At 40.5% G+C, this 15,437-nt stretch overlaps 1 protein-coding gene across 1 annotated transcript; it reads left to right on the top strand.

The window, feature by feature from the left end:
- Positions 1–859: 859 nt before the first annotated feature.
- On the top strand, positions 860–7,468 carry ZNF572 (zinc finger protein 572). Its single transcript, XM_006148021.3, has 3 exons — positions 860–1,603; positions 3,995–4,108; positions 5,488–7,468. The coding sequence occupies exons 2-3, from the start codon at positions 4,033–4,035 to the stop codon at positions 6,987–6,989; spliced, it is 1,578 nt and encodes a 525-aa protein (XP_006148083.1). The 5' UTR covers positions 860–1,603; positions 3,995–4,032; the 3' UTR covers positions 6,990–7,468.
- The last annotated feature ends 7,969 nt before the right edge of the window (positions 7,469–15,437 follow it).

The raw sequence follows: 15,437 nt of genomic DNA, 5'->3' as shown, positions 1-15,437 counted from the left end.
AAATTTGATGATCTAAGGCCTCACCAATCAAGAACGCCCACAAGATGATCATGTCCTTTTGAACCAATCATGGAACTGATCATGCAGGAGCATGGAACCTCTGATCCTAATTTTGCCCTTAAAAAATGCATGTAAAAAGGCATGTGGGGGACATCTAGGGGAGACCAGGTCTTTTCAGCATGAGTCAGCCTGAGCTGCCTGCTCTCTTTGCTTTGTGCTTTGCAATAAAGCTGTACTTTCCTTCATCATACTATGTGCCTATGATTTGGTTTTATATCGCTTGGACTACTGAAACTGACTTGCTTTCGGTAATAACGTTGGGGATATTTGTCACTAGTATCATATTTCTTGCTAACAAATCCCTAGTTGTTGTGTGAGTTTATGAATCCCGACTCCATCTGTGTAGTTTAGCTGTGTAAATCTGCTTTGTAAAATTCCAGACTGCTCCTCTGAGAGTTAATAAGGGGGCCTTGTAAACTCTTGTGTGGTTAGATGCCTTTGCTCTTCAGCTGTTTCACACAGAGGCAAATGTCCTGGTTCAGAGTATTGGGAGCAGAAACAGTAAGTGCTTAATAAACAATCCGTTGATTTTTTTATGCTAATAATGATGACGAAGACGATGATGATACATATGAAGACCGACTGAGGGCAAGGAAAAGTATAAGCTCCAATCAGCCCCTATCTTCAAGAGCCTGACAAGTGAAAGGAATGAGGATCACTTATGGCGAGTCCCAGCGCAAGAAAAGGAACTCCGCTCTCATGCTCCCTCTGGTCCAGAATTCTAGGGGTTAAGATCAACGAGAGTTGGCCCTCGTTTCCTAGAAAGGCCTCAGCAAAGCTGCTGGGACGTGAGGGCAACTTCCTGTGTCTTCCCGTTTGGAGAGTTTAGGACCCCGGGTTGGTGGAATCGGAAGGAGTTGAGGGGGTTCCTTCCTCCGGGACCTCTGGGGCTGCTGGGTGTGCAGGGCGCCTTGTGTGTAGCCCCCAGAACAGTGAGTTCCTCGTTGGGACGGGAGCTGAGAGCTGCGGGCCAGAAACCGCACCGCCCAGGCTGCAGGGTCCGTCCCCCAGAGCGGGTCGGCTGCTGCGAGGGGCGAGGGCTCAGCATCTCCAGCCAGACCGGCCCCCGCGCTACCCCCGCCTGCAGGCTGTCTTGGGACCTTGTCTGCTGGAGACGGCGTGGTCTGGTCTCCTGAAACAACGCCCCGCGATGCACCCCAGCCGATGGTCCCCGCCAAGGGTTCGTAAAAGCCAGGTTTCAGGCGGTGCGTTGTCTTCAAAGGCGTTCCCCTTCACTGCGGAACCCTTCCACCCTCATCACCCATTTGCTCTAGGATAGTGAGAACAACCCTTGTCTGTGGAGTGACGTCTTAGGGCATTCCTTTAATACCTTTGTGGCCTTGAATTTGCCGCGGATTTGCAAACAGCCAGTGTTCCTGAGAGCTGCTTTATAACCAAATTCAGTAGTATCTCAGGAAGGAAAATGGTGGGTCTGGCATCCGTTACCCAGACTCTGGCTTTTTTCGTAAATACTTTATAGAAACATGTGATACAGACAGCAAAATTAACCCGTTTGAACATCCTCTCCCTCCTTTGCATTCAGGTATGTGTTTCTTTCCCCTCAAACACTGGGGATGTTTGTCATTAGTATCACATTTCTCTCTAACAAATCTCTAGCTGTTGTGTGAGTTTATGATTCCAGACTCTGTGTACAGTTTAGCTGTGTAGATCTGCTTTGTAAAACTCCAGACAGTATTTTCTAAAATAAAGCTACTCTTTGAGATCATCTGCAGTTTGGGATTATGCCCAGCTCTGTTCTCTGCTGTAGTTTAATAAATAAGAGCGTGGAAGCATCCAGTCAGATTTTGGGTTCAATCCTGCTCCACCACTTTCTGGTCATGTAACCTTGAGAAAGTTCCTTAATGCCTTTCTTACTCATTTTTAAAATGCCAGTAATTGTTTATACATTTCAGAAGGCTATTGTGAGAATTAAATGAGAAATGTTAGCAAATTTTATAATTCACTTACCCATAGCAATATATAATAGATAGTAGTAATAGGGTGGAAATTATGTGTATTTTTTTTGGGGGGGGGAGGCATATGCTTTCATAAATAAATCCCTCTTTTAGGCTCTTGTTTTTTTTTCCCCAAACTGTTATTCTTTTTACCCTGGAATGGATGCCAAATCTATAGGTAACTGCCTCCTAGTGGAAGATCACATTTTCTGATCCTTTAATATAGGTCAAGGATTATAGTTGCCTCCAGAAGATGAAATTTAGGCTGAAATGGATATTCTAATAATGTTAGAAACCAATACCAATAACAGGGAAAGAAGAGGTCTCTCTTTGGCCACTCTTTATATTTAGGGATTATTAGCTATAATTATTCCAGCCTTACTTTGTCCTAATTTTTTTTTTTTTTGAGAGGTTTTCGCTATAGGGTGCGTGCACTCGCCAGACAGACAGAGACATAGAGAGAGAAAGCGAGAAATCACCCCCCAGGGGGGATGGTCACGCCGCAATCCCTTCTCTTCCATTCTCTTGGGATCTTGGGCACTCACGCACACGTGCCCGGCGTGAGTTTTAAGCCACCGGGTCCGGGACGCGAACTGCGGTTGACTACGTGGGAGTCCAGCAACATAGCCATTACACTAACTGCTGGTTCCCTATCCTAATTTCTTGTTTCTGGTTATTTAAATCCTAACTTTCCTTTGAACTAGACTTCAAAGGTTTTCTTCCTCTGTCAATGACCAAGCGATTCTTTTGAAACTAAACAGAGCAGTTTCTCTTCTTTAGCTGCTTATTCTTTTATGTTGATTCCTTGAATTCTTTATATAAATTTTATTACTAGTGCCTTTTCAAAAAAAGAAAGTACCTTGTCTTGTCAATTAAAAATGTTTCTAAACTGTGATTGGACAACGAGTTAATAGTATGCATTCTCCTTTTGGAGCTTAATCCTCAGACTTTTAAGGTCGAGATACAGTTTTTGAAAATTATGTCCTTAGGAAAGGTCAATCATGCTAGCTCATAATTCTAAACACTTGCATCTGAGATAAGACTTTTAAAAGGGTTCATAAACACCATGTTTTTTTATTTTCAGTATAGTCCACAAAGCATTCTTTGACTACAGATTTTATGTTGCAATGATTAGGAAGAAAAAAGGAGAAAAAGAATTTTAACAAATACCTCCAAACTTTTTTTTGAGAGGTTTTCGCTATAGGGTGCGTGCACTCGCCAGACAGACAGAGACATAGAGAGAGAAAGCGAGAAATCACCCCCCAGGGGGGATGGTCACGCCGCAATCCCTTCTCTTCCATTCTCTTGGGATCTTGGGCACTCACGCACACGTGCCCGGCGTGAGTTTTAAGCCACCGGGTCCGGGACGCGAACTGCGGTTGACTACGTGGGAGTCCAGCAACATAGCCATTACACTAACTGCTGGTTCCCTATCCTAATTTCTTGTTTCTGGTTATTTAAATCCTAACTTTCCTTTGAACTAGACTTCAAAGGTTTTCTTCCTCTGTCAATGACCAAGCGATTCTTTTGAAACTAAACAGAGCAGTTTCTCTTCTTTAGCTGCTTATTCTTTTATGTTGATTCCTTGAATTCTTTCTATAAATTTTATTACTAGTGCCTTTTCAAAAAAAGAAAGTACCTTGTCTTGTCAATTAAAAATGTTTCTAAACTGTGATTGGACAACGAGTTAATAGTATGCATTCTCCTTTTGGAGCTTAATCCTCAGACTTTTAAGGTCGAGATACAGTTTTTGAAAATTATGTCCTTAGGAAAGGTCAATCATGCTAGCTCATAATTCTAAACACTTGCATCTGAGATAAGACTTTTAAAAGGGTTCATAAACACCATGTTTTTTTATTTTCAGTATAGTCCACAAAGCATTCTTTGACTACAGATTTTATGTTGCAATGATTAGGAAGAAAAAAGGAGAAAAAGAATTTTAACAAATACCTCCAAACATGACCTGTTTCCTTCCACAGGACTTCTAATCCCTAACCTGGCTGTGATTATTGTGATAATGGAGCAAGAAGAACTGCTGGTCTCATATTCTAATGCCTTCACAGAAAGGAAGAGTTTCAAAAGCTCCTTCACAGGTGAGGGATCACTAAGATGATCTGATTCCTTAGGACTTTGTTGTAGGATGTGTTGTAGAGTATACAGAACTAGCAGAGCATTAGAATGAGACAGGCTTTAAGTTGATTCTTTGACCTGTTAATAGGCTGTTTTACTTCTTTCAGCCTTAGTTTTCTCATCTGTACAGGAAAAAAATGCTACAGCCTGGTCCTGTAGGATAGTGGTTAAGGGAGCTGGATTCCACATGGTTGGCCATAGTTTGAATCCTAATCCTGACAGCTTTAAAAACATGCTGAGCACATGTATATTCATGGTCAAAATCATGACAGGATGGAGAACGCGCACACCCTCAGGCAATTAAAAAAATGAGTAATGTCTCTTTCACATATATTTTAGAATTAATGAGATACCATGTGCAAAGCTATGGTTAATAAATAGTGGCTATTGTTATTTTTATAATTGGTCAGGTTTTACTGAGCTATTGTCTAGTTTTCACCTCAGATGGGATCCTGTTCAGTTTTACCCCTACTCAGATTCTCTTAATTTTAAGTCTTCTAAAATAAAATCTAATGGATTTATTTATTATTATTTTTAAGTTTTTTGCCATAGGGCATGTGCATTCACCAGAGAGTCACAGAGACAGTGAGAGGGAAAGCGAGAAATCCCCTGGGGGAATGGGCATGCTGCAATTTCTTCTTCTCTGTTCTCCTCCTAGGGATTTTAGACACACACACACACACACACGCATGCACGCACGCACGCACATACATATGTCCAGCATGATTTTCAAGCCTCCAGGTGCAGGACTCAAAACTACAGTCAACCAATGGAAGTCTAGCACTATAACCACTATGCCACATGCTGACCCCAATGAAGTTACTTTTAGATTGATGTCCTACATGGTAATTGCTGACAATGATTCTAATACTCTATTAGTGTTTGTTACTAAGTACAGAAAATTCACCTGTTCTGGTGAACAGATACATAAAAGAAATAACTTTAACTTTAAAAACACACTTTTTTTTTGAGAGAGAGAGATTTTTGCTATAGGGCATGTGGGCTCACTAGAGAGATAGAGAGACAAAGCAAGAAATCACCCCCATGAGGGATGGCTATGCTGCAGTCTCTTCCCTTCCATTCTCCTTTCAAAATCTTGGGCATGCAAGCACTCGTGCCTAGCCTGACTTTGAAGTTGCTGGCTCTGGAACTTGAACTGCAGTTGACTATGTGGGAGTCCAGCAATGTAACCATTATGCCATCTGCTGATCACAAAAACATTTTTATATAAAATAATTTGTGATGTTTTATGTCATTATTTCCTCTCTTCTACCTCAATTTAGAATGTTTTTCTCTGGCAGAGATTGGGGAGCATGTTTAGAATATTTGTTTATTTTTGCAGGACACAAAAGTAAGAATAATTTGAGAACTATTCAACACAATAATCCTAAGGCAGATAAAGAGAGAGCATCAGAAAGATCTAAAAGACATGGCGCACAAAAATCTAAGCATGAGGATTCAGAAGAAATGCCATTGACATGGTCCCAGGGAGCTAAGATTTGGTGTCATAAATCCTATGAGGATGAAGGCAAATCAGAGATTTGGGGAGACTCTATAGAGAAAGGGAAGGAAGCACCCAACCATCAAGAATGGGACCTAAGAGACCATGCCAATGATTCTTTCCAGCAAAGTTTATCCTTTGGAAACAAATCCTACAAATGTTCTGAATGTTGGAAAAGTTTCAGTAATAGTTCTCATTTACGTACTCACCAGAGGACTCACTCAGGAGAAAAGCCTTATAAATGCTCCGAGTGTGGGAAATGCTTTTGTAACAGTTCTCACCTGATTCAGCACCTGAGAACACACACAGGAGAGAAGCCCTATCAGTGTGGTGAATGTCGGAAAAGCTTCAGCAATACCTCTCATCTTATTATCCATGAGAGAACTCACACGGGAGAGAAACCCTATAAATGTCCTGAGTGTGGAAAGAGTTTCAGTAGCAGCTCTCACCTTATTCAGCATCACCGATCACATACAGGTGAAAAACCATATGAATGTCCCATTTGTGGAAAAGGCTTCAGCCACAGCTATGTCCTTATAGAACACCAGAGAACTCACACTGGAGAAAAACCTTATAAGTGCCCTGATTGTGGGAAGAGTTTTAGTCAGAGTTCCAGCTTGATCCGCCACCAGCGGACACACACAGGCGAGAAGCCCTACAAATGCCTTGAGTGTGGAAAAAGCTTTGGGTGTAATTCTACTCTAATAAAGCATCAGAGAACACACACAGGAGAAAAACCCTATCCATGTCCAGAATGTGGGAAGAACTTTAGTCGAAGTTCAAACCTTATTGCACATCGGGAAACTCACACAGAAGAGAAATCCTGTGAAACTTCTGAATATGAGGAAAGTTTGAGTCAGAGTTGCAGTGTGATAGAAGTATGCAGAATCCAGCCAGGAGAGAAACCATATAAATGTGAATGTGGAAAGAGTTTTGGTCTTAGCTCTCATCTCATTAGACATCAGAGAACACACACAGGAGAAAAACCTTACAGATGTTCTGAGTGCTGGAAAACTTTCAGTCAGAGTTCTACCCTGGTGATTCACCAAAGGACGCACACAGGAGAGAAGCCTTATAAGTGTCCAGATTGTGGCGAATGCTTCAGTCAGAGCTTTAACCTTATCAGGCACCGGAGGACCCACATAGGAGAAAAACCGTACAAATGTACGGACTGTGAGAAATGCTTCAGCAGAAGTGCCTACCTCAATCAGCACCGGAAAGTTCACAGAGAAAAGTCTTTTGCGTCTCCTGAAGTTGGAGATTTTCTTCATGAATGGACTTGGAAAAGCTGTTCAGGGCAAATGGCCCTCATCCCTTTATTTCCAGTCTCAACTTCTCCCTGAGCCCCAAAGCCTAGTGGTGTCCCCCACCCTGTTAGACCATTATAATTAAGGTATTCTATGATCATTGTGATATAAAATTTCTTTTGTGTATTTCTCAAAACATTTAGAAAAAGTCAGCCTCTCAGTACAGAGGATGGGAAGAGTGAAATTATTAGATCTGTTTAGTGAGAGAAACCACTAATGATAAAGAAAAAGGATAGTTTTTGTTTGTTTTTAAATGGAAGATATTATAAGAGTAGCTTCAAAGGAAAACACAAAGAATAACCATAGAAGTGTGAGAACTTGAAGCTAGAATTGCCATTAAATTGCCTTATTCTCTTGCCTTATGGATTGAGAGATATCATTACTGGCTGTGGGGGGTGTACTCAGAGGAATGATCTTTTTGAACAAATAATGTGATTTCTGGCTATTTTGTTCGATCGTAACAAAGAAAATATTCTTTTTATTATTATTGTTGTTGTTGTTATTTAATTCACATGTACTAGCCAGAGAGAGAGAGAAGAGGGAGAAAGTGAGAAAGCACCCCCTCAGGGGGATGAACATACCACAGTCCCATCTCCATTCTCCTTTCAGGATTTTGGGCATTCACACATGCCTGGTGTGTTTTTCAAGCCTGTGGGTATGGAAATTGAACTGCACAATTGGCAATGTGGGATCTAGCTGCCTTAACCACCATGCCATCTGGATGGTCTAATTTTTTTAATGCATTTTTATTTGCTATACATGAACTTTGGTAGCATCTAGAACTGCATTATACAAACCCATGGTCTCTAGCCAAATGTGGCTGTTTAAATTTATATTACAATTAAATGAAACCTAAAGTCCTGTTCTGTAGTCACCCTTGCCACTTGCTAAGTGCTCAGTAGCCACGTGCGGCTGCTATATTGGATATCATAGAAAGTTCTTTCTTTCAAGGTTGTTATTCCTGACTTAGCTGTGCTGGTCCACGTGATAGGATGCTACTGTGTGATGTTAGAGCCACATAGAGGCTTGGGTTTGGATCTCTGGTCAACTTGAACATCTGAGTGCACCAGTGATCCTAGCTGAGTGATGGGGGTGGGGGGTAGGGAGAAAGATTGCAGTGTGGTGAGAACTTGTCAAGGGTACCTGCTCCCTCTTCCCTCCCTCTCATTATCTCTCACAATATATATAAAGTAAATAAAAATGAAAAAGATTGTTCTTGACAGACTCATAAATATTTTCCATATGAATCTAGGAATGTGTTCTGGGTTTTCTACTCTCTAAAAGAAGGGTTGGTTTTTTTTTTTTTTTTTTTTTTTTTTTTGAGAGGTTTTTGCTGTAGGGCACGTGTGCTTGCCAGGAAGACAGAGACAGAAAAACAGAAAGCAAGAAATTGCCCCCCAGGCAGGATGGCCACGCTGCAGTCCTTTCTCCTCCATTCTCCTCTCGAGATCTTGGGCATACACGCACACGCACCCAGCGTGAGTTTAAGCCACTGGGTCTGGGACTTGAACCGTGGTTGACTACATGGGAGTCCAGCAACATAGCCATTACGCTAACTGCTGGTTCCCTCTAAAGGAAATTTTAATATAGAGTATTCCTGAAGAAGATCTAGACTACTGAGTTTCCCAGGACTTCATTACCTATTTTTGGGTTAAAATATGTTTTATTAAAAATATGTTAAAATATATGTTAGAAACATAGAGCCAGAAGGGGCCAATTGTAGCTGATGTGAAGGGCTGTAGCTGGTGGTTAATTTGAACCATGTGGAAATTACCTCTTTTTTCATGATAGCAGTGCACCTGATGCTGGCAAGGCAATTGTGTCTTTTTGTGTTGTACAATTAAAAAACAAAGATATTTAAGAAGTATTTTGAAAACCAAATGGTGGTGCAGCAGTGACACAATACTTTGCAAGACTAGATCCACATGGGAAGATCCCATGTTCACATCCTATGGCTTCCCTGTATACACTGGACAAGTGCATGCCTATGATCCAGGTGAGGTTAAGGAATAATTGCAACATGAAGACCCGGTTGGTGGTACCTATTTCTCTGTTTCTTTTTTTTTTCTGGAGAGGTTTTTGCTATAGGGTGCATGGCCTCGCCAGAAAGACAGAGATAGAAAGTGAGAAATCACCCCCCAGGGGGGATGGCCATGCCACAATCCCTTCTCCTCCATTCTCCTTTTGGGATCTTGGGCATGCACGCACACGCACCTGGCGTGAGTTTAAGCCACCGGGTCTGGGACTTGAACCATGGGTCAACTACGTGGGAGTCCGGCGACATAGCCATTACGCTAATGGTTGGTCCTGCTATCTCTCTGTTTCTTTCCTCATGCTTCCATGTTTATCTAAAGAAATAAACAAGAAAAATGGTATGGGGGAGTGATTTTGTGCATTCAAAAAAGGGGAAAACATTATTTGGCATCATTGACTTTTTTTTTTTTTTTTTAAATTATTTATTTATTCATTCATTTATTCTTAATTTGACAGAGAGACACACACACACACAGAGAGAGAGAGAGAGAGAAAGAGGGGAAGTGAGAAAGCAAGCTACCAGGTCCAGGACTTGAACCGTGGTCAGCCATGTGGGAGTATCCAGCACCTTAACCACCATGCCACCTGCTGGTCCCGACATCATTGACTTTTGAGCAAACCCTACACCTAAGCGTCTTTCTACCTTTGCGTGATCTGTAGTAGTGCCCACATTTTCTTAAATTATAATATCTCAGGATAAGTTTTAACAGTACTTTTTGATAATTTAGGAGTTTGCTATCGAGACTGAAATTTAGTTGTAAGGCAACAGCTGTTGGGGTAGTGCAAAGTCATCTTATCACATGATCTGTGGCAAGTAACCATACTGAGCCTCGGTTCACTTATCTGTAAAGCAGAGGTAATTCCTACCTTGCAGGATTGCTCTGAGGATTAAATAAATGTTTGCAAAGCATCTAGCATGGTGCTTAAAACATAATAGGGTCTCAATAAATGGTACTTATTAATTAAAACTAATCATAAAATGTTATCCACATGTTTTAAAAACAGAATTAGCAATACAGTCCCAAATTTATCCTCCTTGTGGATTCTTTATGATCAACCTCAAGAATCCTGAGGTATTGGAAAAGTACAAGACTGTATTGTATTTGAGGTTTGCAGACTGCCAAAAACAATTTAATTTGAGTCACTTTGTAAGCAGCTATAATCGGAAATTGTACTGATTTTGTTCATGAAACAAAGGATTCACTTTAAGTCAGAAAAGAACAGAATAGCAAATTCAGGGGCTGGAAGGTGGTGCAGTGGTAAAACACTGCTCCAAGACGATGACTGACATGGGAAGGCTCTGAGTTTACATCTGGAGACCTTTCTGAGCATTCTAGGCACACTCATGCCTATGATCTGAAGCTGGGAGGATTGTGTCAAGATCCTATTGAGGGCTCTATCACTCTGTGTGTCTTTGTGTCTTATTCATGGAAGAAATAAACACATTTTAAAAAACTTATAAAGACCTACCTAGATCAATTTCAATTAATCATTAATCAATTTAAATAAATACACATTTACACGTATTCTTTGTTAGTCTCTTCAGATAAGAATTTATATTTTATTATTATCTACATGATGTTTTATGACTACCAACCATTACATAAAATCTATCTCACAAACCTGAATTGTCTACAGAAATACAGGTATTCACATTTTACATGGATTAAGATGGGTTCTGTTAGTGAAATGATTTGACAAGAATCCTTGTCTCTGGATAGAAAATGAAGAAAATGGAAGAGAGATTTGTCTTTTATAATGGAGAACCTAATATACATATTTGATGCTTTTGCCCCACATTCGTTTAGCAGCAAATAGATGCTTTGTTTAGCTATATGAAAAATAAATATCCTGTGTTCATTATTTTGCCAGCATTTGAGTGCTGCACAGTTTCATTTTTTGTTAAATTTTTTTTTTTTTTGAGAGGTTTTTGCTATAGGGCACGTGTGCTTGCCAGAAAGACAGAGAGAAACAGAGAGATAGAAAGTGAGAAATCACCCACCAGGGGGGATGGCCACGCTGCAATCCCTTCTCCATTCTTCTCTCAGGATCTTGGGCATGCACACACACGTGCCCAGTGTGAGTTTAAGCCACCAGGTCCGGGACTCGAACCGTGGTCGGCTACGTGGGAGTTCAGTGACAGTCATTATGCTAACTGCTGGTCCCCCAAATTTTTTCTTTTTTTGTTTTTTCCCTTCTTTGTTTTGTTTTCCTTTTTCTTTTCCCTTTCTCACTTTCTGCTTAGCCTCCAAACACTAAGATTCTAGACAGGTCTAGGGGCACAGTAGCCCAACATCTGAACACTTGTAGGGTCAGAGCAATCCTCGGTTTCCACAGAATCTGATGCACAAAGCGAGAAAAATGGAACTGTAGAGATTGCAGAGCAGCTCCTCCTGCATGCCTCTGAACACTCAGGTTTAACTACAAAAATTAGGAAAAAAACATAATCCATCAGATTACCAGAAACCACCATGGAGGCATGTAGGGACATGTTCTGGGAAAAAGCTCTGTGGATGTAGGAACATGTTCTGAGCAACATCACATATCTCTTAGAAGCCATAGCAGAAGCTATAATAGAAGCCTTGTGGCTTGTTCTTTCCTTAACCTGTCTGGCAGGCAGAACATTCAGTGGAATTGACAGGGTCTGCTCTGGGGAAACATCTGCAGAACTCAGGAAACATCCTGATCCCACTAGTAAAAACCAACTCCTACTCTACTTCGTATAATCACTTAACCTAAAAACCCTTTGATGTATGCAAGAGAATATACTCCCCACATCTGCAGATAGCCGTCACTTCATTAGATAAGTAATTTATGGGAATTTTTTTTGCTTTTGCAATAACCAGGAGATACACATGGCACCAGCATATCTAAACCTTCAAGGATGAGAAGGCCAATATCACTTGCTTTCTATTTCTGTAAAATATCAACCAGCTCTATGGAATGTCACAAAATGCATGTGTGTAGTGTTGCTTTGCTCTTTAAATAAAGATGCTCAGCTTGTCTAGGTAGCAGAGGCTCAGCAAGCTTAGACTGTCTGTGTCCGCTGCTACTCTGTCTCTGTGTCTCTTTCTTTTTGTTTCCTCTTAGGTTGAGTTAAATTTGCCAGCAGAGGTCGACAGAGGTACAAGAAATATGAGAAGCCAAGAAAATATCTCTTCTCCATCGGAAAAGAATAACCCCTCATTCTGTACAGACAATACAGTGGAACTTGTAAAAATGTCAGATACGTAATTCAGAATATTCATAGTGACAAAATTAACAGATGCAAGGCAAGAGAGACAGAAGATGCAGGAGAAAAGAGACAATGAGTTCCAGGAGATGAGGAAGTTTTTGCACAATCTGAAAGAGGAAATACTCATCATAAAAAAGAATCAAATGAAATTGTTAGCGATGAAGGTTGTAATACAGGAAATCAAAACCTCTCTTGAAAGTATTAAAAGCAGATTAGATTGTGCAGATCAAATCTAAGAGGTAGAAGACAACCTCTGACATAGAAAAATTCACCAAAAAGATGAGAAAATAACTCAACAGAAAATAATATACAAGTACTACTACATACTATTAAACACCCAAACATCCAGATAATTGTATTCCAGAAGGTGAAGAAACTAATGATGGCATTGATCTATTCCATGAAATCCTGGAAGAAAACTTTCCAAACCTAGAGAGAGGCATTCGAATATCTAGACCCAATAAATACAAAGGACCCCACATAGAATCAACCCAAGAAGATCTTTTTCAAGATACATCACAGCGGGAACCAGCAGTTTGCGTAATGGCTATGTCGCTGGACTCCCACGTAGTCGACCGCGGTTCGCGTCCTGGACCCGGTGGCTTAAAACTCACGCCAGGCGCATGTGCGTGCATGCCCAAGATCCCGAGAGGAGAATGGAGGAGAAGGGATTGCGGCGTGACCATCCCCTCTGGGGGGTGATTTCTTACTTTCTGTCTCTCTGTCTCTCTCTCTGTCTGTCTGGCGAGCGCATGCGCCCTATAGCGAAAACCTCTCAAAAAAAAAGATACATCATAGCCAGATTGACCAAAAGCACAGAGACAAGATACTAAAATTGGCAAGAGAGAAATATCAGGATATCCCATCAGGCTAACATTGGACCTCTCTTTGGAAAATTGCAAGCAAGTAAAGAATGGCAAAATATATCCAAAGTGTTATGTGAAAAACTGTTTCAACCAAGAATACTATGCCTGGCAAGAATTGTCCCTCATATGGGAAAAAAGGGACAAAAATATTCTCAGATAATCAAAACCTGAAAGAATTTACAAACACGAGATCAGCTCTTCAAGAAATTCTGAAAGGAGTGCTATACCAGGAAAACTAAAGTAAGACACACAGAAATAAGAGAGAAAAAAAACCCACCCACACAAAAACAAAAACCAAGAAAACATCTAACTTAATGGTAGGATAACTCTGGAAAGATCAATAATAACGTTGAATGTTGGGAACCAGCAGTTAGCGTAGTGGCTATGTCGCTGGACTCCCACATAGTCGACCGCGGTTTGCGTCCCGGACCTGGTGGCTTAAATCTCACGCCGGGCGCGTGTGCGTGCGTGCCCAAGATCCCGAGAGGAGAATGGAGGAGAAGGGATTGCGGCATGACCATCCCCCCTGGGGGGTGATTTCTCGCTTTCTGTCTCTATGTCTCTGTCTGTCTGGTGAGCGCACGCGCCCTATAGCGAAAACCTCTCAAAAAAATAAATAAATAAATAACGTTGAATGTTAACTTCCAGAATTTGAATGGAAAGATCAGATCATAGTGATGCTGCAAATTCAACTGAAGAGAGATTAATCACATGAGACCAAACTTGTGAAATAGAATTTTATGACTTTTGTATAAAACATTACTGATTTCCTTCTATGCATTGTTTTCCATATTTAAGGATTTTTGTCTTCTCTTGACCTGTTAATCGGTTCATCTACCTACTGTTTGAACTGAATCCTAATCTTTTTCTGGATTTAAGTCTTAAGCAAACTTCTCAACATTTTTTGATTTTGATCTATTAAAACTAAAACTTTTTTTGAAATTAAAAAATGTGTAAAGAACACCTATTTAATAACTGCAGTAATCTATATAGCTGGTGCTACTTTTAGTATTTTCATTCTACTTACTGAAGTTTATGCCTAAAGTCAGACATGTGTTCATAGATATGTTTATATCAGCTGCACTTGCTATTGAAAGTATTTAGATTAAATAAGATCTTTTGTGAATCAATAAAATGTGGGGAAAATAAAGGCATGGAAAGCAACCATTGATACCAGAGACAGTGTGAGAGAAGGGTGGGAAATGGCAGAGGGTGAGAGGTATGGAATGAAGGGGTACAAAAAAGATAAGCAAAATATATAAGAAACAGGAAATAAAAAAAATTTGTTGACAATAACATGCATGGTAATATCCTTGATTGAGCCAATATATTGTATTTTGAATGGAAAAAATTCATTTTGTATACTGGAATGATGTACAGTGAATGAATATAAATAAATTTAAAATAAAATAAATTCATTAAAGAATATATTTTACAGGGTTTAGCATACAAGAAAAAAGAAAAAGAAAAAAAAGAAAAAAAGGTTAGATTTACACCAAAGCCTTTCATGTACTTAGGAGATTTTAAGTACTATTATATTTTTTTTTACTTTAGCACCCAACAATTTCATTACTATCATACAGAAATAAAAGACTCCTCCATTGCTGTTGAGAACTAGTGAGTTCAGGGAATAAGAGAAATGAAGATTTTCTACTGATAATTCAGCCTCCAGCCCCCAGTCTCTAGTGGAGAGGCAAGAGGCAGGCCTTTAGAAGAAGTCTCCTCCATTGCTGCTGAGAACTAGTGAATTCAGGGAATAAGATTTTCTACTGATAATTCAGCCTCCAGCCTCAGTCTTGAGTGGTAGATCATCCCTCTGTCTTTCTCTCTGTCTCTCTGTTCCTGTCTGCCTCTCTCTGTCTTCTCACTTTTTGAGTAATTTTTCCTTTAAAAATTTTTTAAGGTAAAGTATTCTCTTGGCTTTCAGGTAGATTCTCCTTTATCTTGCTAATAATCCCCTTTCCTCATCCCCTCTAGGAGAGGCAAGGGGCAGGCCTTCAGAAGAAGACTCCTCCATTGCTGCAGAGAACTAGTGAATTCTTGGGAACCAGCAGTTAGCGTAATGGCTATGTCGCTGGACTCCCACGTAGTCGACCGCGGTTCGTGTCCCGGACCCGGTGGCTTAAAACTCACGCCGGGCGCGTGTGCGTGCGTGCCCAAGATCCCGAGAGGAGAATGGAGGAGAAGGGATTGCGGCGTGACCATCCCCCCTGGGGGGTGATTTCTCGCTTTCTGTCTCTATGTGTGGCATGTCATGCACTCGGTTTTTATTTTTTGCTTTTTTTAAAAAAATTTTTAATAAAAGAAATTGTGTTTACTTAGAAGCATTCAGAATGTCAACAAAACAGA

Source organism: Tupaia chinensis, unplaced genomic scaffold, assembly GCF_000334495.1.
Source record: "Tupaia chinensis unplaced genomic scaffold, TupChi_1.0 Scaffold000227_1, whole genome shotgun sequence".
Taxonomy (NCBI): Eukaryota; Metazoa; Chordata; class Mammalia; order Scandentia; family Tupaiidae; genus Tupaia; species Tupaia belangeri.
This window is presented reverse-complemented; position numbering and strand designations above follow the sequence as displayed.